Source organism: Sebastes fasciatus, chromosome 9 (genome assembly GCF_043250625.1).
Source record: "Sebastes fasciatus isolate fSebFas1 chromosome 9, fSebFas1.pri, whole genome shotgun sequence".
NCBI lineage: Eukaryota > Metazoa > Chordata > Actinopteri > Perciformes > Sebastidae > Sebastes > Sebastes fasciatus.
In genome coordinates, this window is record NC_133803.1 from 8,393,846 (window position 1) to 8,420,515 (window position 26,670).

The 26,670-nt window shown below is 44.0% G+C and overlaps 1 protein-coding gene across 6 annotated transcripts in view; it reads left to right on the forward strand.

The window, feature by feature from the left end:
- The window catches only part of slit1a (slit homolog 1a (Drosophila)), a 102,543-nt gene that overhangs the window by 42,883 nt on the left and 32,990 nt on the right, over positions 1–26,670 (forward strand). For all 6 annotated transcript variants that reach the window (XM_074645794.1, XM_074645793.1, XM_074645796.1 and 3 more), the window contains 5 exons: positions 16,224–16,295; positions 17,770–17,841; positions 19,002–19,073; positions 19,848–20,011; positions 24,174–24,321. In XM_074645794.1, the coding sequence (XP_074501895.1) occupies positions 16,224–16,295; positions 17,770–17,841; positions 19,002–19,073; positions 19,848–20,011; positions 24,174–24,321 (528 nt within the window). The remainder of the gene's footprint in view (positions 1–16,223; positions 16,296–17,769; positions 17,842–19,001; positions 19,074–19,847; positions 20,012–24,173; positions 24,322–26,670) is intronic.

Here is a 26,670-nt window from a genome sequence, read left to right on the forward strand (position 1 = left end):
CAGACGCCTCGCAGCCCCGGGGAGTAATCAGTCTTTATGCTAATGCTTGTGAATGATGATGGATGGGCTTCAGCCTCCATTGTGTTGGACTCTATCTTTTTGGAAAAGGAAATACTGTTTCCTTCATTTGGCGATATATTTATCTTCTAGACGCTGTTGTCAAGATGACTTATGACGATTATGTTGAAATGCGCCTTTTGAAGTGCTTAAGATTAAACTTGGAGTATAGTTAGGTGGACAAACAGACGCTTTAGCGTGTGTGTGTGTGTGTGTGTGTGTGTGTGTGTGTGTGTGTGTGTGTGTGTGTGTGTGTGTGCGTGTGTGTGCTTGGCCCTTGTGGTAATAATCCATGCCTACAGCTGCACCTCTGCAAGGGTTCATTAACCCTGAAAGCTCGGGCTCTTCTCAGGCCTCATCTTTATCTCCTGATCATTGCAGATCGCATCTGCTGCTCCAGGCTGGTTACTCATTAATGAAAACACCTCGAGGCCCCATGTGACGCTTCTGAAATATATTAAGGAATGCAAGAGGGTAATATCCCATGCCAGATGAATAAATGAGGCAGGTACACCCTCTGGAGAAGTTTTTGTCTTTGTCTGAATCTTACTCTTCATGGCATCAAACCAAGTAGCTTGTTTTGGTTTCATTTGCTTAGGTTGTGAGATGTCTGCTCTCAGATTTGTGTCGTCAACCAAATTCAAAAGAAGGTAAATGTAATTGCAATGAAAAATTGCATAAGAGCAACGTGTCTTTCCAGTAACAGTGCCGCGGTTACGTTGGATAATCCACAGGCCTCTCTGTGAACAATTTACATTGGAAATACCCCAAAGAAATAGTTCCAACGAAAACTGTTCGCATTGAGGTCTGCCATAATACTACGAGGAATAATTGTAAACGTCTTGTCGGTCGTAGTAGCAGATCATCTATATCCACGAGCTGAAACTGTTGTCTTTGTCTGTCATTATGTGGTGGTTGTAAGGTTTGCTTCTCCCACTCCCCCTGCCTGCATTGTATGCTGGCTGTCAGTGTGGGAGGATGAGGGTATTCCAGAGCAGCGTGGAGGACAGAGTAAACATCCAGAGCAGTCGCTGATGTCCATTGTTAGGCTCTTTCTTTATCAGGACGACTCCCACCCACTGCAGCACAGCTGGGACCGACTCCCATTGTCCTCTCCTTCCTCTGCCAGTCTTGCTCTCACAAACAGAACACACACATACGAATGTGCATGCTTGCAAACACACACTACCCTCAAGGCTTAGTCACAATTCCAGCTGGGTACCTTTTGTCTCCTAGCAACCAGCACCTCTGCATTCCTGGCCTTGCACCTCTAGTTTGGACTGAGAACCCATCCTGACATTAGGATTGCACACATACACACACACACTGACTAGAGTTGGGTTTTTGACTTGCTGCCTGAGTGAAATTGAATCTGAAAAGTATTGGGCCGTTAGCTCTGGTGGAATTACTTTCTTTATGCAGTGAAGTTAATTAAGAGCACTGATAGAAAGAGAAGGAGTGCCAGAGAATGAAAGCCTAGAGGCTTTAAATCACTTTCATTGCATTTTTTTTCTACTTGAAGTCCCAGTTTTTGCTATGAAATTGTAGTTAGCATAGGCCACCAAAAGTCCGCAGCATCAGTACAATTGAGCATCAAAACAAATACTTGCATTACCTCCAAGAAAACAGTACCATATATGCAAATGTTTTCAGACAAAATAAACATTTAATTAAAAAAAAAACGCATTGGCTCAACATTTAGAGGCCGAAGTCAAATAAAGGCATTAAAAATATAGTTTTAAAGTTTGTGTGTTGTTGGTTTTGTAAGCGCCGACGCCACAATGAGTGTAGCCTCCCTGACAGCCTCATGTAATATTCATGAGAAGATTTCCATAGTCTCGGAGACCCTGCAGTTATTTATTCATCGCTTCATGAATGCCTTTACTGACCCCTGACACGTACACACACCTGTCACAGGAAGGAAGCGTTGGCACACACGCACGCACACACACACACACACACACACACACACACACACACACACACACACACACACACACACACACACAAACACATGGTGCTAGCTGACCAGTAGTTAACCTTTACCTCTTTACTTATGTAATAGGCTGTCTGGGAGGAGCAGTGCAGTCTGGGTGAACAGATGGATGTTTAAATGTCCCTCAATACTATGATAAATAACAAATCTAAGGCCAACACTTTGTATCCCCTGTACATATTCTGGGCATCAGTGGTGTTTTCCAGTCTTGTTTTCTGCTCACACCCCCAGCTGCTTCAAAAGTCTTACTCATCTGAAAAACATGCCGCTGTTGCTACACTGTAGACTATGCCATAGCTGTTGTTCAACGGCTCAAAAACTGTAACTACACAGGGCTATCGCAGATACAGAGATGATGCATTGTGGCCATGGGAACTGTGATTAGTCAGCTTGGGCTGCTTGTTTTGTCTCAAACAACTTTCTGATGCTGCTGGAGATGGATAGTGTTGAGGCACATTAAAGAAAGACTCAGTTTCCTTTTTTTACAGTAATGCATATATAGTTGTGAATGTGAATAATTGCTGGTTTATTTGTCTTCCGTGATAGTAAAGTGAATATCTTTGGGTTTTGGACTGTTGCTCAAACAAAACAAGCAGTTTGAAAATGTCAGCTTTAGCTCTGAAAACTTGTTGCACCCGATTCGACTGTTATCAGGCAATTAAACAGGCGTTATCAGTCGCTATAAGCGCCATAGATGTGGGTCATTATTGGCGTACTACACCTACTATGTTGTAAAAGTGAAAGCGAAACTTAAAAGCAACACTTTCTAACACGTAAAACTGAATGAAACGTCACGTTTTGAACACACAAAAAAGGCTTCTTCAGGTTTAGGCAACAAAAACAGGTTAAGTTAGGGGAAACATTGTGTTTTGACTTAAAATAACTGTGTTTTAGAAGTGAAAGTGAAACTTAACGCTTGTGAACACAAAGACAACTACACATTGTTAGTTTCACATGGGGATGCGAATCCCGGTCTTATGGGTGAAAACCATGTGTCTCATGTTGTCTATACTACAGCGCCTGACTTCCTCTTCTGCTCCTGTCACAGTTACTACGGTCACTAGAGGCCGCTGTCGTGTTCTTCTATACCTTCTTTCAGTGAACTACCATGTGAATAGATGATAAAACCTACTATTGGGTGTAGTAGGCCCCTATTGACCCATATCTATTGTGCTTATAGCGACTGCTAATATCTATTTAATAGCCTGACAACAGTCTAATCAGCTAACTTGTTAAATGGCATTTTTTGATTCAGTTAATTTGTTAAAAATATTCAACACTTTAATCGATAATGAAAATAGCGGTTAGTTGGAGTAAGTGGAAAAGTGGACACATGATTAAATCGCTATTGATGATTGCAAGGTTATAGTCTCATGGCAAAGTTTCCTGTCGTTCTTCGATATCACCAAGTAAATGTAGGAAGTTACTCCGGGCAGTATAATTAAAGCACAATATAGATAATGCATGACATATTCATACAGTGCTGCGGTGGTGCCATCAACAGGTGAAATCCGACGCTTGGCTATAAATCATTCCTACGCAGGAGGGAACCTATATCGCAAGACCACCGTATACTGCGACACACAAGTCTAATTCCACCTTCTGTCTCCAGCTAACCACTACTCACCTATATTGTGTAATTTGTGTAGCACTGAGCGCAGAGATACGGGGGACGGGAGGCCTGACTTACTGCAGATTACATTGCTGTCTTGCTGCCTTAAGATAACCGCGTGGTGTGTGTGTGGGAGTGGGAGTGAAAGCACTGTATATATATGTGCGAGCATGCCTCGGAGGGTGCGTTTGTGTGCATGCGAGGGTGTCCTGTTAAAGATAAGGTGATACATGCCCAGGGTGAGTTGTTGACTTGACGTCAGCTACAATGCACCTGTCTCATACATCACGGTGAGCGGGAGGCAGTGTGGGTAACCGAGGGAAGAGCCTGCAGCCTTTATTGCTCCATCACTTCACCTCTCGTCTGTGCCGTGGGACGACTAAATCTCCCACTCAGTGCAATGTGGCCTTATTTCCCCCACAGCAAAATAATGCATATGTACTACACATTTATGTCAATGCACACCAAGAAAGTGAAGAAAAGAGAAACTGGTTAAAAGTTTACAGAAATAATTGCATATCCATCAATAACAAGAAGAGTTGAAGAGAAATCATAAATTTTTTCCCCTCTAATGAGTCCTTCTATTTAGACCAGGTGTCCTTGACTGTGTATATCTAGGCAGCTACCTTTGGGCTGTTTTTAGTTTAGCTTTCAGAGGGATTTAGACAGAGAGGAGACGGGATATATAGGTAGCTACTCACCTTCCCTCTGGCTTAGTTCTCTCCTCTCCTCTCCTCTCCTCTCCTCTCCTCTCCTCTCCTCTCCTCTCAGCTGATACTTTCCATGTGTGACGGCGACTGTGAGAGCTTAAAGTAATGACTGGGAGGTTTCACTCTCGATTACAGTGAGTCCACAGAATAGAACAGGCTGTGTACGAGTCCCTCAGAGAGAGGGAAAGTCAGAGGAAACAAGAAGATGATCTATGCAGGGGTTCATTTTGGTCAGCAGTCATCAAATCTCCCTCTCTTTACTCTCTTTATCTCCCTCTGCGTCTCGAAGCAACCTTGCACCTCTACGAAGTGCATGGAGTCGATTTAAGCATCTTGAAGTGTGTTCAGTTTACGTGTTGATTGAAACAGCTCCCGACTCTGTGTGTCTTTGGTGACAGTCCTGTGATCTGGTATCAGCAGCCTGCGGTTAGGTGTGGTGGATCTGTCATCCCAGCGGCTCAATAACGCTGACCTCAGACCAGCTCTTCCAGGAAAGGCTGTCATCCGATCTTGGAGATCGGTTTTCCACTTTCTAGGTAGCCAGCCGTTCACAAAGAGGCATCTTTAACTACTTTAGATAGACCACACAGTGTGTATGTGTGTGTGAGAGTGTGAGCAGCCACCCAGATTGGCTTTGTTGTCTTTCTAAATGGCTGTCTCCTTCCCTTTTTACTCCTGTCCCAACTCGGTGTCAAACGTCCAGCAAAAATGATTTCCAGGCTATTCTCAGAGATGGAGATCATTATGTCTGGCTTGGTGTGAGCCCGCTGGCTAATGTAGGGACAGGTAATGGCAGTGATAATGGAGCTGTTGAGAGGTGTGTTTTCTCTCACCCTCCCTCCTCCTCCTCCTCTCTGTTCTCACACTTTTACTTCTATTGTCCAGCAGGTAGACAGCATGATGGATGGACGGGGCTTGGCTGTGTGTCCCCGTGCAAGGCGGCGCTATCGTACACCCCGTCGTCAGTTGATAGCGCCTGTAAGCGTTTGTCATGATCGATGCCGCTCAGCCCTGCTCCATCACTCAGCTTGACTGCCAATGAAAGGCTTGGACACACTCAGGAACACAAGTAGACATAATGGTAGGGGGGGAAATTAGGGTGAACTGAGAGCTGGGAGAAAAAAGGATAGATTTTCTCCCTTCTTTCTTCGCCATGTTAACTCTTTCATTTGCTTCACGGGTGGCAGCGAAGCACGCAGCCAAATGTGCGTGTGCGCTCATATGGGATTTTGAAAGCCTACACAAACACACACAGACATCATGAATCACTTACAGTGAAAGAAGAGATGTGGGCAACGGTTAAACTAGCTCTGTCTTGATTCTCGATGTGTGTGTGTGTCTGTCAGCCCTCATGTGGGCTTGATAAGTTCCACTGACATTGTGTTTTCTCTTGGTGGTTGTTGAGTGTTCCAGTCTGGGAGCGCTGTGTGTTTCTCATTGGTTGCTGAGCTGTAGATGATTAGAGTGGAGTCCATCCATGAAATCCCCTTTAGGTCCCGTCGAAAGGAGACAGTTTGTGTGTGTGCGTGTGTGTGTATCGTGTGTGTGTGTATTATGAGAGCGAGAGAGACAGAGGGTGTTATGCTAGCTGTATATTTCAGCATCAGAATAAATCACAAACCCTCTCCAGATGCGTCCACAGCGAGGCCTCCTTTTTCCTCTTTCAACACGTATAGAAGCACAAGACATTAGAGGGTTAAATATATAAATGAGGGCTCTGCTGTGACAGTCTGTGGGGTCTGTTGGAAATGAGATTATGCTGCTTGATGACTTATTTCCTGAAGTCCGTATGAATAAATAGATGAGGCGACACTGCAGAGGAAAGAGAGACTATAGCGGAGTCATTTTCCCTGGCTGTTTGTAGCCTACTACTCGTTTTTGTGGACTTGTGTTGACGTTAGCTTTCAAAAGAAAAGAAAATCCACAAAGAAAAAGATGCTCTTGAATTATGCCGCATTTGGTATTAGTGCAGTGTTTGTTTTTCATTAGGCGTCTTTGTAGAGCCTATATTTAGGCCTTGAAGGGAGACAGAGACTTTCTCTCTTGGTTTTTTTGTGTGTTAGTATTCCTAAAACAGCCAGTTTATTCCTCTCTTTATAAAAGCAGCAGTTTCTTTCTCCTTCCCCGCTTATCAAGTCCTCCTCCTCCTCCTCCTCCTCCTCCTCCTCCTCCTCCTCCTCCTCCCACTGAGCTCTCATCTCCACCACAAAGGGACTAGAGAAACACCTTACACACTCCGGGTGCTTGCATGTCTGTGGCGTCTGTGCATGATCATTTTGTGTGAACATGAATGAAGGATTTTATTTTTAAGACTGTGTTTTGTCCTCCAGATGATAATGGTAATCATGATGATGATAGTGGTGATGGTGTCTGGCTCCCTTGTCCAGATTGCAGTATGGAGGTACAAATCATTGACAGGAGAGAGAGAAAGCAGCTAGGAGGCATGTTTATCATTTATTTTAGCGAGCAAGAAAGCATAATGTGAAGGTGTGGAGAGAGAAGGATGGGAGGGGGGGTGTATGAGGGTGAGAAGGAAGGCGCAGATACTCTTGACCGCACACAGAAACACTCAGTCACTCTCTCCGGGCCACACAGACACACTCACACACACATACTGTACATGCCTGTGTTTTGGCAAGCACCCAAAGGCCCTGCGGCCTCAATCCATACTCCTTCTCACCTCATTCTCTTTATGTTATCCCCCCCACTCTTAACACCTTCCCTCTTTTTTTTATCTGCGGGTTGGTTGTCTTCTACAGTTCTCTGCACCTCGACCAAAGATATGTCTACACATAAATGCAGCGTGTTAACATAGACAGTTTTTTTTTCCGCTTTTCGAGTGGGACTTTATGCAATCAAGACCTTTTTGAAGCTCAGAAATGGCTTTAACCAAAGGAAAACATCTACCTCCATGACTCTTCCTTTTCCAACCTTACCATCCTCTTTTTTTTTCTGTCCTTGCTTTCTCGTGGTTTGTTGCAGCTTCCCCTCAGTTGGCTGCATCAGCTGTAGCTTCTCCAGTGACAGGGCTAATAGCTCCATTTCTACACGAGGTCCGATCATTAACTCCCTACTTCCCCTACCTGCTCCTACCTGCAGATATCACATCACTTAGCTGTTTTGATGCAAGACCAACTCAGGTCTTGAGTCAATTGAGATTAGTTAAAGTCAAGTCAAATGTAGGGCTGCAACTAACGATTATTTTCATTGTCGATTATTTTCTTGATTAACCAATTTGTTATTTGGTCTATAAAATGTCAAACAATTGTGAAAAATGATGATCAGTATTTCCCAAAGCCCAATAGGACGTTGTAAAATGTCTTGTTTTGTCCACAACTCAAAGATATTAATGTTTACTGTCACAGAGGAGTAAAGAAACCAGAAAATATTCACATTTAAGAAGCTGGAATCAGAGAATTTAGACTTTTATTTCTTAAAAAATTACTCAAACAAATTAATCGATTATCAAAATATTTGGTGATGAATTTAATAGTTGACAACTAATCGATTAATCAATTAATCGTTGCAGCTCTAGTCTTTTAGTCAAGTCACATGTGTTAATAGGAACATTTTTAAGTTAATTACGATTTTCCAGGTCTCTGAGTGCTGACAATTAAAATGACATGCCATTTGAACATTTTGATTTCAAAAGTGGCTTAAATGTTTTTGTTTTATTATTTTTTTACGTAGATGAGGCCTAATTAGGTCTAATTCATTACATATTAAATGTTCGTGACTTTGCAAGGCCTGACTGTTTCTGTCTTTATTTTTTATTGTTCTGGGATTTTATAAGGTCAAAGTCTTTTGACAGTCCCCGTCAAAACTTAAACCCCAAGTCTCAGTCAGTCTAAACTCTACATCTCTGCTTGTGCTGTACCTGCATTTTCTCTTTCCTCAGCACATTTTCAGCTGCTGCTACTGCACCATAAATGAGTACTTATATAAACAGTTTAGGAATCATTTGCTCCAACGCCGATTAACACAAAATGTGGATGTGGACATAAGCAAACAATTTGTGCATGTTTGCTTTGTTTATTTGAATGTATCGCTCCTTTATGTGCAGTGTCTTAAGTCATTTGTTGGTACATGTCCAGGCTCAGCCACTCTGAAAGCCCGCAGTTTATGTGTGTGGTTGTTTATGTGTGTGTCTACTTGTGGGTTTTTACCGTGCAGGGAGGAAGAAAGTAGTTAGCAGTTAGTGGCAGCACACTGCCATTCTTTTAACAGCCCTCACACACCTCATTAACTCTCTTAATGAGTAAGTAATCAGACACATTCCCCCTCTGTTTCTCTGTCTCTTTCTCCCTCTTTTAATGGACGAAGGAAATTAAGAGCATTTGGCAAGGATAAACATTTTCTTATCATGCAATCGAGTCAAGAAATCAAGAAAACAAACACTCTTTTTTAGACACACACACTAAAATAAATGCACTTACGCTAGCCTGGCACATACACAAGCGCCATGCAGGCACCTCTTTTCAGGATAAGCAGTTATTTATCGTATGAAATCTAATCAAGCACAATTGGAGGTGAGATCAAGCTTTTTTCCCTGGATATGGTTCTACTCTTTTTTTTTTTTTTTAAAGACGGGGATAAAATGTTTTCTCAGCGTGACTGTTTAATGATCTCTAAATGTGTAAAAGTATGACATAATCAGAGATGGTCTGAAGAGACAGAGGGATGAAATAAGGGTGAGGCAGTAACAGAAAATCTCGGGCCAAGTCCGCACTACTAAGGCTGTGTATTGGCAAGAATCTGTTTATACGAAACGTATCATGATACAGGGGTTACAACTCAATATATTGTGATATATTGTGATTTTTTGTCATAGGATAAAGAACACACCATATACCACATGAAATCTGAGTAAAAAAGTTACCTTTTTGCATGCAGTGTCACATAATAGTACTACTTTGAGAGGGCACATATGTTTGCAAATGAAATAAAATATTGAGTTCATCTTTGCATGTAAATCGATAGTGGTTTTGATAATCGATACAGTATAGTATCAGTACAGTATTTTCTTACCCTTACGCACTACTGTGGGTCTATCCAGTTCTTTCAGATCATTTTCTTTGCTTTTGAAATGCAGAAGTGCTCTAACATCATCAAAAAAGCTCCTCTCTTGAGTATTAGTATGCCACATTTACCAGCAGTTTTAGGCTAGATCACAGCAGTCGTGCCTGTATTTTGGAAATACTCTGTTTTCCCCATCCATACTGCAGTGTAAAACTTTAAATGATCATGTATTCACTATAGTTAGTGTTTTGAAGAACTGTTTTTTGATCATTTTGGGGGAGTGGCTTTGGTAGGAGGCCTGAACGGACGGACTGTCAGTGTTGCTGACTTTAGCGTCTTTTGGAGATAGTGCTGCTAGCTACTTTCCTTGGAAAAAAGTTGGCAACACTGGGCTGGATTTTTTGGTTGGATCATTTTTAAAATCTAGTGTACTCTTGTTAGTTTCTCAGCTTTACCGACCCTACTTTTAAGAGAAGAAAGTCTCTCTAAATCTACATGACTAGCAGCAGATTTAGTTTACCAGAGAAGTGCAAACAAAGACAGAGAGAAAGAAATTGGTAACAGAGAGCACTAAGTTTGAAGAGGGTTATTGAAGGAGAGACAATGTTTATTTCCCCTCAGGGAAACCTCTAAAACCAAGATGTCAGAATGTCAAATCATCCCGTCTGATTCATGATCCACTGTGTCAACCAACTGTGGAGGCAGAGGTTATGAAATCTTTAAGACGTGAAAGAGGCAATTGTTTGTGTTTGAATGTAGGCATGTGTCCACGTGCGTGTTTTCATTTATTCATTAGAAGTTTGTTTCCCACAGAGTGTACCACCACCACGCTGTGGAGCCTGAAGCCCTGAGGGTTTTAACCAGAAAATGCTGTCTGTTCTTGAGCTGACTGAGCCCGTTGAAGCATCCCCAGAAACTCCTTTTGCTTTCAGAAATAAAGAATTAAAAGTGTGATTATCATAGGCGTATAAAACAAACAAACAAACATGCTAATCTCTTTACGCTGCTGTTTTTGATTGGTGGGATTAACATCTCATGGTTTATGCAGCCACAGTAGGTATTTGTGTCAGGCAGGAGAGAGTTGAAGTTGTGTACAGTATTAGTTTGGTGTACTGAGATAGAGATCAGAGGTTAATGATGTGAATCACACAGGAACCAGACATTACTTTCAATGTGCGGCTAATCTCCAGACCAGGCGCCTTGAGCTATGTCTGATAACATTGCTAATTATTTCTGATATAGACTCTGCAGGGATTCTTGTAAATAGGCATATCAGTAGCCAAGTTTATTGTCGGAGCGCCTTACACTGACTAAACAATACCGTTGTTTGCACAAGTGAAACCTTAAAGATCCTGACCGCAGCGTGTTAGGAGCTGTAGCTCATGCGGCGAGGACACACCTGAAAACATGTGTGTTACCTCATCATTAGGACTACAATGGGAATGAACTGTGAGCAACGTCACCTAAGGAGAGCCAGGCTGCATTAATGAACTAACTGGCCGCTTGGAGGTATGTAGTGCATTAAGGTAAATCTATACCAGGTCTAGGCCGTTTGAACACTCGCTCTCGCTCACTCAGGCATCGGCTCACACACCTGTGATGAAAAAGGACTTGGTGGGCATGCTGCGAGTGCAGGAAATAAGGAAACAAAAAAAAGTTGCAGGTCTGACATCATTACAGCACTCTGAGATGCCTGGGGGCCTGGACTGGAGGCTGCAGCCGTGCCTCGGGATAGTCTTCATAGCATTGTAATGAGTGCATGGAAGGAGTCTGGGCAGTGGAGAGTGCGGCGTGGCTCTGAAGGTTTCCATGAATCCTTTTACCCCGAACAGAGCTGTGCAAGTGGAGCGAAGCCTGGAGGTTAGGACCCTGTGGTCCTGCTTCTGATCCTTAACTTTGTCTGCGCCTGCAGTACTTCACAATCTGATGACCATGAGGTCAGTTAAGCTGCAGTGGTTAGAACTGGAGCAAATACGATTAAAAAAAAGTTATTTTTATAAAACGATCGCTATATCCTGACACTAGTGCATGAGACAGGTAATCTGAAAAAAAAGATCATGTGCGTTTGTGTCCTCCGGTGCTCCTAATTTGACATCTGCAAGATTTCACAGACCGGAGGAAAACAACCAATCAGAGCCGAGCTGGAGTCTGTCGTCCAGCTGCTGTCTATGGGCCAGCTGTCAATCACTCGTGAACTCCGATCAAACGGTCAAACTAGGCAGCACTGATCAAATATGAATCAATATTCTGTTACTGTAATGCCTATTTCTCACCTCAAATATTTTCAGAAACTTCTTGTAGTTTACTGTTTAGCTGTGAAATGAGAAAGTTTGTGACCCGGCAGTGATGTTGAGATCAGTTGAGGAAATACCAAGCACCGCCCACCAGCAGAAGCACAGCCGATAGGAACGCTTAACAGGAACGCTCTCTCTCGCTGAAATGACCTGTGTTTGGCCAAAGTCTCCCGTCACGGGCTAGATTACTTAAAGCCTGAAAACAGAGCCATGAGGAGGTGCAAAAGTCAAATTTTCTCTCAGAACATTGAATTACAATATGCTGAAAGGTTATTATGGAAATTTTGCCCAATGATGCCAAAAACATTCTGCCTTTTAGAAAGTGTGTATTGGCCAGACACTCAAACGCAGAATGATATGATGGAGACACAAAGGACAAAGAGGAAGTAAGCTGTCATTTCCCGTTATGCCAGTTTGGTTGTTAACTATGTTTGGGCTGCTTCTCAAAGTGATGCACTGTGGTGGTATTTGCTGACGGGCTGTAACATTCGATTTACTGTCATGACTTAGTGATGGAGACCATGGTGGCCAATATCCCTCTTTGCGGTGACTGTTCTCACATAATCATGTCTGTTTCTGAAGGGTTCAGTGCTTCCCTGGAAATGTGCTTCCAAACTAATCAGAAACGTCAAATATCTCGGAGCCAACGCAGTCGGGGCCGAGCTTAGAAAATACCAGCGAGGGGCAACCACAGACTATGTAAAATACAGCATGGTCTCCCACAGAAATGTCCTGTTTGCCGTTTTGAGAATGTGTAAATGCAGAAATGTAGCGTTGCTAAATTTAATATCACTCTGGCTCCCGTAGGAGTCGAACGCCTCGATAAATCCTTAAAGGACACAGAAGACTGCAGTCTCCAAACCATGACCACTGTGATTATTCTGTTATATGTGACAGAGGAAAGAAAGGACCAGGCGGAGGGAGAAAGGCAATATAAGTAAATGAGAGAAAGGCAGACTTTCTGGCACGATGGATAGCATCATTTAAATGGCTTTTTTTTTTTCGGGGGAGGGATTGGGGGGGCACACATTGTCCCAGAACAGACCTACAGTTATAAAGCGACCTCCCACGACCTCAGCATCTAATCCAATCAAACAGCACCATAAGTGGGAGCAATATAGATCACTCCAGCCAATCGTGTTATAGCGTGCTAATAGGATTATGAGGGGTTTTAGTGTGCGGATTCAACCCCAGAGCTTTCATTTGACTTCTTACACACATAGCATCTTGTTCATATTGTCACAGCCTTCCTGCCTCGTCTTTAATTCCAGCTTCTCGTGCCTGTCTCCATCTCTCTGTCTCTTCCTCTCCTTTGCATCTACTGTAGCCTCTGGCGTTCCAACAATGCTGTCCCAGCACAGTTATCATTTCTTATTGTAACACGGGAGCGAACACAGAAAAGACATACCGCACTCCTCCCAGATGTCCAGGGGGAGAAATCATTAACATTAACAGTCTGCAGTACGCCACTACGGCATCTCTGTGTGTGTTAGCGTGTTTGTTGCAGGAAGGTGAGGAGAAGGTTAGGGGACTAATTGGTCATCAGATAGTGTGCGGTGCCAGGTAGACCCAAAAGCATTCCTCTCGCATGGAGCCGCCTTGATAAGAGCCACGGCTGCCAGACTGACTCCGCTTTCAACTCTGCACTCAGCCTGTTTTGCCAAGAGAGCAACAAAGCACAACTGTTCTGGCTCCCATGCTTGCTTAGTTAGGAGGGAGACATGAAGGTGTTTGGGATATGATCCTGCCAAATATGTCAGACTTACAGAACAGATAGATTATTGTTGTGTAATTGCCTGCTAACTGCGTTGCCCGAATATCTCTCTCTCTGTGAAAACAGATGTCATGCAGATATGCAGAAGACAAAAAAGAAAACTCCACAACCTCAGATGATAAAATTAGAATGAGCCATTAGATGGAATATTTATGTTCCCTTTGAACACAAGCCAGCGACGTGTGCGTTTCATTTCCACATCTGTATGTGCGCATCACATTTTTGTGAGTTGCGAGTTGAGAATAACAGCCAGATAAAGCTGTTGTCTATACTGCTGAAATGTGAGGCAGTTAAAGATAATTGGACAGCTTATCTCATAGTTTATCCAAGGTATAAAGGTCCTCATTTTATTCCAACATAGTGTCATGTCATGTTAAATACGCAGCAATCTTCTAATGAGGTGTAAAGATGGGGCAAGACCGAACAAGTTACAGTCGACTGCCAAGCTTGATCGCTATAGGACTTTCACTGTGCACATGAAATATTGAACTATGCATTCTCAAGCAAAAGTGCCCCATTTTATTTTGGTAAAAGTTCAACAGTTGCCTCAGATTTAAACCTGCAGTAGGCAGAATATTTTTGGCATCATTGGGAAAACATTCCATAATAACCTTTGAGCATATTATAATTCAAGTGTTCTGAGAGATAACTAGACTTCTGCACCTCCTCATTGCTCTGTTTTCAGGCTTTAAAAAATCTAGCCCGTGATGGGAGACTTTGGCCAATCACAGGTCATTTCAGAGAGAGAGCGTTCCTATTGGCTGTTCATTCAACGGAGACAGCTGTCAATCACTCGCAAACTCTGATCAAACGGTGAAACTAAGCAGTGCTGATCAAATATGAATCAATATTCTGTTACTGTAATGCCAATCTCTCACGTAAAATGTCTTCAGAAACATCTTGTAGTGTACTGTTTGGCTGTAAAATGAGAAAGTGTGCTCTGGCTGGTGGGCGGTGCTTAGTATTTCCTCAACTAATCTCAACATGGCTGCCGGGTCTCAAACTTTCTCATTTTACAGCCAAACAGTACACTACAAGATGTTTCTGAAAACATTTGAGGAGAGAAATAGGCATTACAGTAACAGGATATTGATTCATATTTGATCAGCGCTGCCTAGTTTGATCGTTTGATCGGAGTTTGTGAGTGATTGACAGCTGCTCAGAGACGGCAAGGCTCCAGCTCGGCTCTGATTGCTTGTTTTCCTCCGGGCTGTGAAATCTTGCAGATGCCATTAGGAGCACCGGAGGACACAGAGCCATATGATTTTCTTTAGATTACCAGGATATAGTGACCGTTTTATAAAAATAACTTTTTTTAATCATATATCATCCATTTCTACCCACTGCAGCTTTAATATATTCAAACAACAACAAAAAAGCAAGCACACAAATTCCATTTTTGATTGTGGTGCATTTGGCCTGCAGAGCGCTGTTTTAATTTCTGCTGCTGCACCATAAAAGGCACAACCACCCATTCATTAGATAGATTGCACAACACAACGGCTGTGGTGTGTTCTGCTCCCCCCCTTTTCCCATTTAAACAACGTATGTGTGCAATGTTCATTCCGAGGAGAAATCTGGAAAGGATGACCCGATGGGGACGTTGTGTGAGACCGATGTGTCGCGGGAGTCTTGGGAACTCATTCTAACATTACCCCCCCGGGGTTTTACAAGTGTGGATATTGTTGTGTGCGTCATGGGAATGCATGCTGTGGCGTAGATTATCATTAAATAAGTAGAAGTCATCAGTCTCATGCAGAATGTTGTGTAGTTTTATAGATTATGGTGTTGTGCTTCAGCCTCTCTATGGGCAACCATAAGTACTCTGTTTACTTCTGTCTGAGCGGTGGGAGCCCTCCGTGTGTGTGTGTTTCAAGACACACACCAGGAGCCTCTCTGGCAGCACCCTACAGTTTCCCTGTGTAGTGTGTGTGTAGAAAAGGGGCAGAGCCTTTCTGAATGAGGTTAGCTCACCATTTAAACGACGGACAAAAGACTCTGCTAATTAAAACTATGGCTACTTGTGTTTCACTCACTCGCCTCCCCTCCTCTCCTCTCTGACCCTACCCTCTCTCACTCTCTTACTTTCCACACACATGCACTTTTCAAATGCCTAATTTGCACCCACCGTTAAACGCTGGACACACACACACACACACACACACACACACACACACACACACACACACACACACACAGCCTAATAGTAAACGATAATGTCCTTTGTGCCGCTTCGTCCTAACGAATCCACCCCACGGGACCAGCGAGGACCCCTCATTGGTCGCTGCCCTGCTGCCCGTTTGTTCGCTCTGTGTTCAGGCAGTGAGTTGGGCACCTCACACCAGAGCATGGTCAAGGCACAAAGAACAAATTATAGCATGAATGAACACTGGATAAAACAGCCACTATAAAATAACCACTCCATTGTGAGTAGAGCTCTCCATGCAGTACCACATCTCAGGGTTTTGGCACACATCTGAGAGGAAAGAAAAATGCGCCCTTAGCTTTCTGTTCTGCACCGATGAGTGTGGTAAAAGAGGGAGTGACACTGAATAGAGTGTGAATTCTGCCTGTTGAAAAGCACGCTTTAAACACTGGAAGTCAAACATTTACAGAGGAAATTGTGTCCATATTCATTCAAAAAAAGGGTTGTATTGCACAATGTATGTTTTTTATAGACCACACACTCTGCCCAACCAAACAAACCAAATCCTCAAGGGTAAGTTATGTGTAACTAATGCCTCACTTCCTGTCTCCACAGAGATCTGAGTGAGAACTTCATCCAGTCCATTCCCAGAAAAGCATTCAGAGGAGCGACAGACATCAAAAACCTGTGAGTACCTCACCCTCTCCAGCAGGGATGGATGTACGCAGTGCTGCAACAATTATTTTCATTATTGATCAATGATGTGTCTATAGCAAGGGGTCTCCAACCTTTTTTCCTCTGAGAGCTCATTTGACAAAATGAAAGTGGCCGAGAGCTACTCATAGCACCAAGTTGTACATCATGCACACATGCAACTTGGGGTTAAGTGTCTCGCTCAAGGACACTTCGACATGTAGACAGCAGGAGCCGGAGATCGAACCGCCAACTTTCTGGTTAAACCCACTGAGCTACAGCCAGCCCCAACTGACACGCTCGTACCGCAAAGGAGACATGCATATTTGTCATTCACATTTGTGATAAAAAAAAAACTCTGTTACTCATTCCACAGGAAAATCGTATATTTTTTTGTCTTTTATTAGCCTGGTTATTTTCTGCAGCCATTATCATATCTGGTGTGCACTTGCTAGGGCTGCTAATGTTACGGCGTCACTGATGTAACCAAACTTGAAAGCAGTGTAACTCGTTTCATTTCACACCTGATTGGCAAATAATAGTTTTTGTGTCAGAAGGGGGCAGGATGTCTGCAAATTTGATTGGATAGAAATTTAAACAGGTTTACAAAGTGACGGTGTTATAAAATGTATGCACATATTCTTTGAACCTTTAGCGAGCCACTCAGAAACGGCAAGCTACTTGTTGGAGACCCCTGGTCTGTAGAAAGTAAGCAAATAGCAAAAATATGCCCATCACAAATTCCCAGAGCCCATGATGATGTCTTAAAATGTATTATTTTCACATTGGAGAAGCTGGAATAAGTGAGTTTATGCTTAAACGATTAGTTGGCTTTTAGCTCTTGATGTACTGCTAGTTGACAACTCGATGACATCAGCGATAATAAGTCAGTGAAGAGTGAAACAAATCACACTGAAAGCTACTGTAAGTGAACAGCAGAAGAGTCAGTATAATTCCAGCATGTTAACAATTTTCTTTTTTTCTTTATGTGGCTGAGCTAATGGCCCTGGCTAAGAGTAAAACATAATGTGCGAATTGGAGTGTGTGTGTGTGCGCATGTTCAGTGATTGAGTAGACTAACTACCTCACACACACAAGCAGCTCCCCAAAGATGTCTTGTAGCAACTGTGATTTACATCTTCACCAGATTACATGCACATTCACACACAGACACACAGATTTATGAGGTGTGTCGATGCAGATAAACAATCAGTGACGTCCCCCTTTGCTCCTCTTCTTTGGGAGTTACATGAGCTGAGATGACTAAACCAGTATCGATTTACCATAGTCCATCAGTGTACTGCTTACTGTATCAATGATTACAACTACCCCACAGGGAGATAGAAAGATTGTGTATGTGTGCGGTGTAACAAAGCCTCTCTCTCTCTCTCTCTCTCTCTCTCTCTCTCTCTCTCTCTCTCTCTCTCTCTCTCTCTCTCTCTCTCTTTCTCTCCTGTGTGCTCTGCAGTCAGCTGGATAAAAACCACATCGCCTGCATCGAGGATGGAGCCTTCAGAGCTCTGAGAGGCTTGGAAGTGCTGTAAGTATCTGAAGTGATGCTAGCCACACCTTGTATCATTCCATTAAAGCACTCAGTTAAATGAAGACATTGTTTTCCTGCTGATATTCATAACTAATCTATACACATAGTGCAGACCTTTAATTAGCACGGCCTTGGTTATTATGCCAAAATACCCCCAGTGGGCCTCGTGAGGGGGCCTGCATCACGGAGCCCAAGCTCCATTAACTCATTGTTCCACCCAGTTGACAGCAACGTTCCCCTCCATCACATTAACACCCCCCCACACCCTCAACCCCACCCACTCCTCCCACCTCCATCTACACCCACATCCAGCCCTGGGCGGCCCATCTGACAAGGGAGTTCCAACCATCTTGATCAAAAATCCCATTCAAGTGAGCATTCCACCCCGGGCACAGCGGTGACCACGTTACGCAGTTTTTTTTAAACATTCAATTAATCATCCGTTGTCAAAAAATCCTAATCACAGGCCTCTGTTGGAGCTCTCCACCTGAAACAATGTAGACTTAACAGTGCGGTCCGGGGGACAAAGGCACTTTGACAGCCTTGTTATTTTTACGGTGTTGTGCATGTGTGTTTGTGGGGTTTTTAGGGGGTGGGGAGACAAAAAAAAAGCCATTAAAGGCTGCTTTCATGGCGTGGATGGATTGCAGATGTAGTGATAGGTTTTGTCATAATGGTGTAAGAGGGGATGGGGGGGGTCTGTATGTATAGGTTTTATGGGGGAGGAGGACAGGTTGTGTTCAAAGGGGGAGCAGCTTGAAATATAGTAGAGGGTTATTAGGCTGATTGAAATGACCTGATTGTCTCGCTGCAGCTGATGCCCAGGGTGTGACGGTGTGTGTGTGTGCGTATTGTATGTTTCTTGAACTACAAGTTGGGGTGCTTCACATCATATGTGCATGCATGTGTGTATATTTGCATGCACGACTGTACGTGTGCGTGGGAGGTGCGAGGGCTTCCCATCTGCGTGGAATGAGGTGTTATATTCCCAGTGGGATGCCACAAAGAGAGACAGAAAGAAAAGAGAAAGAGTAGGGGAGGAGGGGTTGATTTAAAAAGATGGAACGGAAGAGGACGGCAGCAACAAAACTCTTTTTGAAGTATAAATATAAAAATTTCTCCCCTGCATTGACAATGTGACTCTTTTATTTTCACAGAACGCTGAACAACAACAACATCAGCAGCATTCCCGTCTCCAGCTTCAACCACATGCCCAAGCTACGAACCTTGTAAGTCACACCTATAGCCCACCACAATGCTCCCTACCCCCCCTGGAGGTAAAATACAACTATATTCCACATGCATGCAGGCGAGGAGAAAGTGCTGAAGTCCCATATGATCTCAATGGGAGTAGATAGGTTCTGTCATTCCAGGCAGTGTTGGGGGACCGCCATAACCACATAGCACCACAGAAGGGTCTGTCGCAATGCCAGGGACCATTATCCCCTCTATCTAAACACACACACACAAACAAACTGGCCCGAAAATAGCCCCAGAAGCCTATTGTGTATTGTGCATTGTACGTATGTGATTACTAAATCTGAAATTATGTACAAATTAAAACAATTATGCCTGCTGAAAAATCTCAGAGCCGTGACTCGGCAGCTCTTGTGGTGGCTTCCTCGCTCCCAGTGGGGTTCTATTAAATAGCTTTTTCTGTTTGTGTGTGCACTATGTGTCAGTGCACACGGGTTCGCGAGTTAGCATACGTGCTCCAGAGGTCCACCGCACCACAGCGAGAGTTATTCTGGACCGGCACAGCATTCCAGGAATGCCGTGTTTGGAGAATTGGGTTTAGAAAAGTTCCTCCTTTTTTCGAATGTGCCATTTACAATCATCCATGTAGCGTATCATTTAGTGTGTTTCGCCACAGGGATTGGATGTGATGAGTTTGCGGAAAGAATAGACGCTTCTTTGTGCTATTTGTGTCCTCAGTTGGTGGTATTTTAGATAGAAAAGAAGGCTGAGATTTAATGCATTCAATTGTTTCTCTCTCTTAACAGCCGTCTCCACTCCAACAATCTGAACTGTGACTGTCACCTGGCCTGGCTGGCCCAGTGGCTCAGACAGAGGCCTACGATAGGTCTATTCACCCAGTGTACTGGCCCGACTGAGCTCAGAGGACTGAATGTGGCAGAGGTACAGAAGCACGAATTCAGCTGCTCAGGTAAGACTCGTGGAGTTGCTTACACTGAACATTTCATATTGTTTATTTAGTCATTTGCATGTTCAGTGGATAGGGAAAACTAGTTTTACAGCACCTCAAAAAGGGATGAAAGAGCAATCTTATTTTGGGTACTTTGATCAAATCACGCATGCCAAAAACTCCCTGTCCTACTCAGTATATATATTCTCCTCCCTCCGCTCCCACTGTGTTTTTGTGTCAGTGTGTTCACCTGGCAGCCACCTGACAGCTCCTCTGCCCCCGGGCAACCTCACGGCTCTCCTCTGGCCCCTTTCATGTGTCTCCAGCTTTCAGGAGCTGGCAGGAAAAAATGCCATGACATATACAGTATATAAAACACGCAGCTGGAGCAAAAGGCTGCCCCCACCGACAGTAGTAGCCCTCTCCTCAGTCGTCATTATTCATGGCCTCACCTCCTCGCACAAGGATTATTTGGCTTTTAACTCGCAGTTTCTCGCTTGTTATTTGTGTGTGTGAGAGAGCATGTGCGATGTGTGATGGGGTTATCATATCAAGACAATGGAAAAACAGCATGGGAACCTCCACTCCCCGCAAGGCCATCTCGATCTCAACACCAGCTGCGAGGGGTGTTTGTGTCTACGTTTCTGTGTGTTTGTCCCCCCTCTCTCTGTCTCTCTCTCTGTCTCTCTCTCTCTCTCTGTCTCTCTGTCTCTCTCTCTCTCTCTCTTTCTCTCTCTCTCTCTCTCTCCATGGGTTGTGATTTTTACGCAGCCATACGGCGTGACAGCACAGATCATTAACTATTCATCGCCCAGGGAAAGAGATTCAAAGCGTGGGAGTGTAACGATTCCAGATAGGAAAAGGGGAGCAGTGGGTGTCGGGGAAACTTTGGGGTCTGGTAGGACGCAGATACAGAAAGTTGAGGTTTTTGCATGATGGGGAGTTGCAGTTCATGTAGCATGCTGATATTAGTTTCCATCATGTAAGAATTTTAATGGGGTGTTGTTTTTTTTTATTGAAGAAAGCTGCAGTAGATTGATCGGTTTTCTTTGAGTCTTAATAACGACAAGACAAACAACAGGATGAAAACACAATTTATTGCTGTGTATTTCTGCCTCTCTGTCCATAAATACACATTCACGCAAACACGTGCACACACAAACACACACACACTCCCAGTTTCTTCTCGAGTGGATGAGTGACCAGAAGTTGAACTCCCAGTGAAGGACTCATTAGGGACTGGCTTGCTGGCACACACATACACACACACACACACACACACACACACACACACACACACACACACGCACACACGCACACACGCACACACACACATACTGTATACTTGTGTACGTAGTTTGTGCTGTGACCAGGCCAGGCCACCTGCGGGGGATTTGGGGCGGGGTGGCGCTCTGTTGGAAGAGAGGAAGAGGGAAAAGAGAGGCGTGTTGTTGTTGGGAGAGGCGGGAGAAGGAACATGGGGTACAGTGTGTTTCTTGCAAAATATGAAATTCTGCAGCGCTCTCGGCATCATGACTCACTGACTATCACTTCCAGTTTTCGGCTGGAAAGCATCACGATACTGTAAATTTTTGTCAGTAATGAGCAGAGCAACGCTTTAACTGCTTCGCTTCGAGGGGTAATATCATATTGTTCCAGGCAGCCGATTCTCTTCAATCTAAAAGTCACATTAAAGTTCAACACCAAGTCCAAAACCTAAATGTAGGGCAATTCATTTTTGCAGTGTATCTATACTTAATGATTAAAGAATAGCCAAAAGCAGGTAAAAAGAATACTAAATATGTATGAAAATTGTTTTTTTGTGGAACACTTTTACTCTTATTTTTCAATCGGGCTCTAGTGCACGACCATCAGCTCATTTATGTTTCTCTCCATTCTTCCCAGAGGCAGTTTCTGAGCTTTTCTCACCACAAAATTATCCTGATTAGTTTAAAAAGGTGAACAGCAGGAGGTTTTTACTGCAAGAGGACTTAAAATCTGGGTGAAAATCAGTATCTCTTTGAGCAAATCACTAAAAAATGATGGGCCTTAATATCACTGTCAATCCATTTTCATCCTAATTATTCATAATCCTCTGACTTTGGTTTAGATTAGAGCGACTTTAGTTTTCTGAATGGCCTCCGCTGGGATTTTATCGAGCAAAACATTTACACGTACTTGATCATTTACAGGGTGTAGAGGTAACTAAAAGTTAGAAGCTGCTCGCGCCAATTTGAGGTTATATGACATAAAATTAATGACTGTTGCACTAAATTACTGCTCCCAGGGAATAATAACTGGAGTAAAAATATTGTGCTTGAAATGAGCAGTGAGTAATGAATTGCTTGAGGGGTGGAATAAAATACAACTCCTGTAGTGGGAAACAGGGAAGAAATGAGTGTATAAAGAGGGGAAAGGATGAGAGAACTGGTGAACCCGACTGTTGTGCTGAAAGGAATTTGAGGAAGGAGACAAATGGGAAGAAGCCAGCGCTAACATTTAGGTGGAGTGAGGTTAAATGTGAAGACTTGCGAGGAAATGGACAGGAGGTAATGGGTTGTGGTGACAGCCATTGGCAGAGATACGGGAGTGGAGAGGCTGAAAATGAGGATGCTAAGAGGAGTGAGAGGGAGCAGAAAGAGCAGCTGGAGGAAGGGGCGGGGGGAGGGATAGGAAGGTGGAAGCAAATAAAACGAGGGAAATGGGACAGGAATAGAGGATGGGAAAGAGATAATGGGGAAAACAGGAGGAACAGGGGACGAGCACACATCAAACAGCTTCACCTCAAGTATACCTGTCAGAGAGCTGTCATTGTTAAGGCCGCTCCAGCTGTGCTCTGCACTCTCCCTGATCCCAGGCCTGTCAAATATGCCATGTTAGATCAGAAGGGAGTTCTCCTCTGCCCTACACCTGATCCCAGATCTGTCAAAGCTCTGCCATACCAGATCACAGGGCCTCAGATCACGTGGGCTGAGCGATTGTGCGAGCGTTGATTCACGCTCTTGATGCTATTTGTTGTGTTTACCCGATATTCCCACATCTGTCAAAGCATCTCGTCCCTTCAGATAATTGATTACGATTGGCCGGATGCATGAAGTCTGACCTTAAACATTGCTTATTGTTTAACGGTCCGAGAGCCGGAGCCAGAAATTTCATGGTAAAGCATAACGTTTGGCAGCGATCTTTCTTTCTGTTTTAGGGAGTGCAGTTCTGTGCTTTCTCTGTCACTGACTCTCACCATCACTCACTTTGTCTTCCTCTCCCTGAATCCCCACTTCTCTCTCTGTCTCTCGCCAACATTTTCCACACAAGCTGAGCGATAGATAGGAAGGTCATCAAATATTCATGGTTTGAAACTCGAATTAGTAATGCTGTGTAAATGAGGCCATTTAAAAGTCTGTTTTATTCATTTTATCTGGGTTAGGCTTACATACACACATCTTGTACACACACACACACACCACACATACCAAACACGCCGTACTGGCAGTGCAAGCACCCGCTCCTCACCATATCGTTGACAGTGCCGCAGCTATTTGAACAGGTATCTAGAGACAGCGTGATGGGTTGCGTGTGCTCTGTATGCAAATTGAAAAGTTGAAGTGTTTTAGAACAAATGGAAGTGAAGGGGTGGTGGGGGGTTGTAACGCTGAATGTGCAGAATGGCGTCAATTCCACCCAGAGAACACAGACTCAGGAGGAAGATTTGCGGGGAGATCAATGGATGTTATTGGGAGGCCTTCAATTGCCGCTCCAGCTCTATTATTCATGTCTTTCTTCTCCTCTCAATATACTGTGGCACTCCTTTGATAGATAACCTAGTTTCTTGCCCATTGATTCTCAAGGATGCACGGCTTTACAATAAAGTCAAGAGAGTAGGGTGTTTCATTTCTTTTTCTCAATGTCAAAACATCCCTGGGAATATGTGTTCATTTGCAATTCGGTTTATAAAAGCACAAAGGGTTGATGACATGAACAGCAGCGGAAGAGTTGGAGTGCAGGAGCTGCTCTGTGTCAGCGCACAAATCCTCCGGCAAACAATCTCACGCTGTAAATCCTGCTGCTCTCATTGGAACCATCCAAATCCACCTGTGCTCACACACACCTGTAGGAGCTGCATATTCCTCTCTCCTCAACATATTTTCCTCCAGTTTCACCTCTCGTGTTTTATTTTTCTCTCCAGGTCACCAGGAGTCTTCCAGCCCTCAGCCGTGCAGCATCGGCGGAGGCTCTTGCCCCGCCATGTGCACCTGCAGTAACAACATCGTGGACTGTAGAGGGAAAGGTCTCACCGCCATCCCAGCCAACCTGCCCGACACCATGGCTGAGATGTAAGCACAATACCTTATCTTCTGCAGTAAACAATGTCACCCCTTAAAGGCACAGTGTGTAGGATTTGGTGGCATCTAGTGGTGTGGTTGCAGATTGCAACCACACCACTGAGTACCCCTATGCTCACTCCTCCTGGTCCAAGACTGAGCTAACGGGAGCCGCCAAGTACAAAACCATGGTAACGCCGTTTGCCTCGCTCAGGTCATCCTTACCATAATAACACTACTTTAGGAGCAATGGAAGTCAGACGGCGGTTCGTGGTACCGTGGTTTTGCAGTCTGCGGCTCACATTACCGCAGTTTCACAAGTGTGCTGGAGAACTACGGTGGCCTTCAGGTAATGTAAATACGTGAAAGGCTCTTTCTAGAGTCAGTGTTTGGTTTGTCCGTTCTGGGCTTCTGTAGAAACATGGCAGAACAACATGGTGGATTCTGTGAAGAGGACCAACTCCCTATGTAGATATGGAACAAAAACACAACCATTATTAGTTTCAGATGATTTTACACTGATGAAAACATAGTTATGAATTTTATCTTCCATTTCTGCAAATAGATCCCCGAAATGCTACAAAAAAAAGCCAATGAAATGACTTGCACATGAATATAGATACAAAAGTAATACTTTATTTTCACCAATCAACATTTACATAATGCTATCAATCATGTAGATCTCAGTGTAGATCTGATTTCGGTCAAATTTTGTACAGCAGATGACCCTCAGAACTAGATATCTGTTTGGATCTGTCATATTGAGGAAGTTTAAATTCTTCAGTGCAGTGCAACCTGAGCAGCAGACCTACAGCAAAGAGATGCCGGGACATCCACAGCTGCATTGTTCTTTGAAGCACGGCACTGCAGGGCTTTTGTTTGAGTGTGAGCATTAAAGATGCGTATGTGTTTCCATATGCATCTGTCTGTGTATGCTCATGCAGAGGTTTAACAGGGCTGAGAGGATTTAAACATGCATGTTTTATGTCCATATGCTGTTCTAGCTTGCTCTTCTCACCATGCATCACCTGGCAGCGAGACATCTTTCCATTTGCTGTACACCGAGAAAGACACATGCAGCAGAGGCTGGACATGCTCTTATCGGCTCAGATGGCTGTGAACCGCGCGCGAGCGATTTGCTGACATCCCTCCCTCAGTTTATCAGTTCTGCAACATCTGTCTGGGCATTAACTGTTTACGGCCCACATGCTGTCAGCCTACCGTAATTCCCGGGAATGCACGGCTAGACTTTTCAAGGTAGTGCTTTTACTCTCTCTATCAGGGGGTTTAATGCCCCCCGGCAGAAGTCTGCATGAAATGGTACAGCAACGCCGTGATTTATGCATGGTGAGAAAAAGGGAGGTTGAAGCCAGCGGTCGCGTTGCATGTTCTTCCAAGGAGCATGTGTGTAGTTAGGAGGACACAGCAAGTTTCTAGGTCTCCTCCTCCCCATGGGGTCTGTTTATAAATACCCAGTTCTATGGAAGTCACAGATCCCATGTTCCCCAACAACCCTGACCCATTTCTAGTGCAGTGGTGTGCTCAATTCAACTCACTTCTGTGTGTGTTCTTGTCTAATTAAATGACCACCCAAGAAATATTGAGTTTTTTAAAACCATTTAAAAGTCTTCACACATATTGACTTTTGAGATTCAGCCTCACCCTTGCCTCTCAGTTTTTGCCATGTTTTATGGTTTGTACACTTCTCCGACATGCCCTCCAGTTCCACAAGTGGAGTATCTCGTAGAGACTGACGTGATCTATGAGCCCAATAACCAGCAAGCGGCACTAATGGGAGAACAGGGAGCCGGCTGAAAGATAGCTCTACCATGCAAAGGTTTTATAGACAGTAGATTCTCTCTGCACGGCAGATGAGTAAAGACATTTTAAAAGTCTCCCTGCCCTTCACATCTAATTGGTGCTTAACCGCGTCCTGCTAATAAACTCTACTACGCTCTGATTCATCGTTTACAAGACTGGGGTGAAACGCTGGCTTATATCATGCACAATCCTCCTGCCCTGCCCATCAGAGCTTTACCTTGCAGGTTATATTCCCGCAGCGCTCTTTCCTTCCCTCTTTCTCCTCCTCCTCTTGATTTTTCCCCCGTCTTTCCCCGTCTTGCTAAAGCACCACGGGGCGGGTTCGAGGAGGCAGATCAGCGGCGGAGGAATAAAAAGGGATTGGGGGTGGGGGGGGACTCCGCTCAGTAATTTGGTGCAGCAGGTTTGATCTGTGCTTGAAGTTCATTATAAAATCAGTTTCAATTACAGCAAGGCGGGCTGCTGGGTATCAAGGCCAGCCTAATGCCTTGTTAATGAGGCACTCGGAAACTCACATACACACACACAAACACACACATG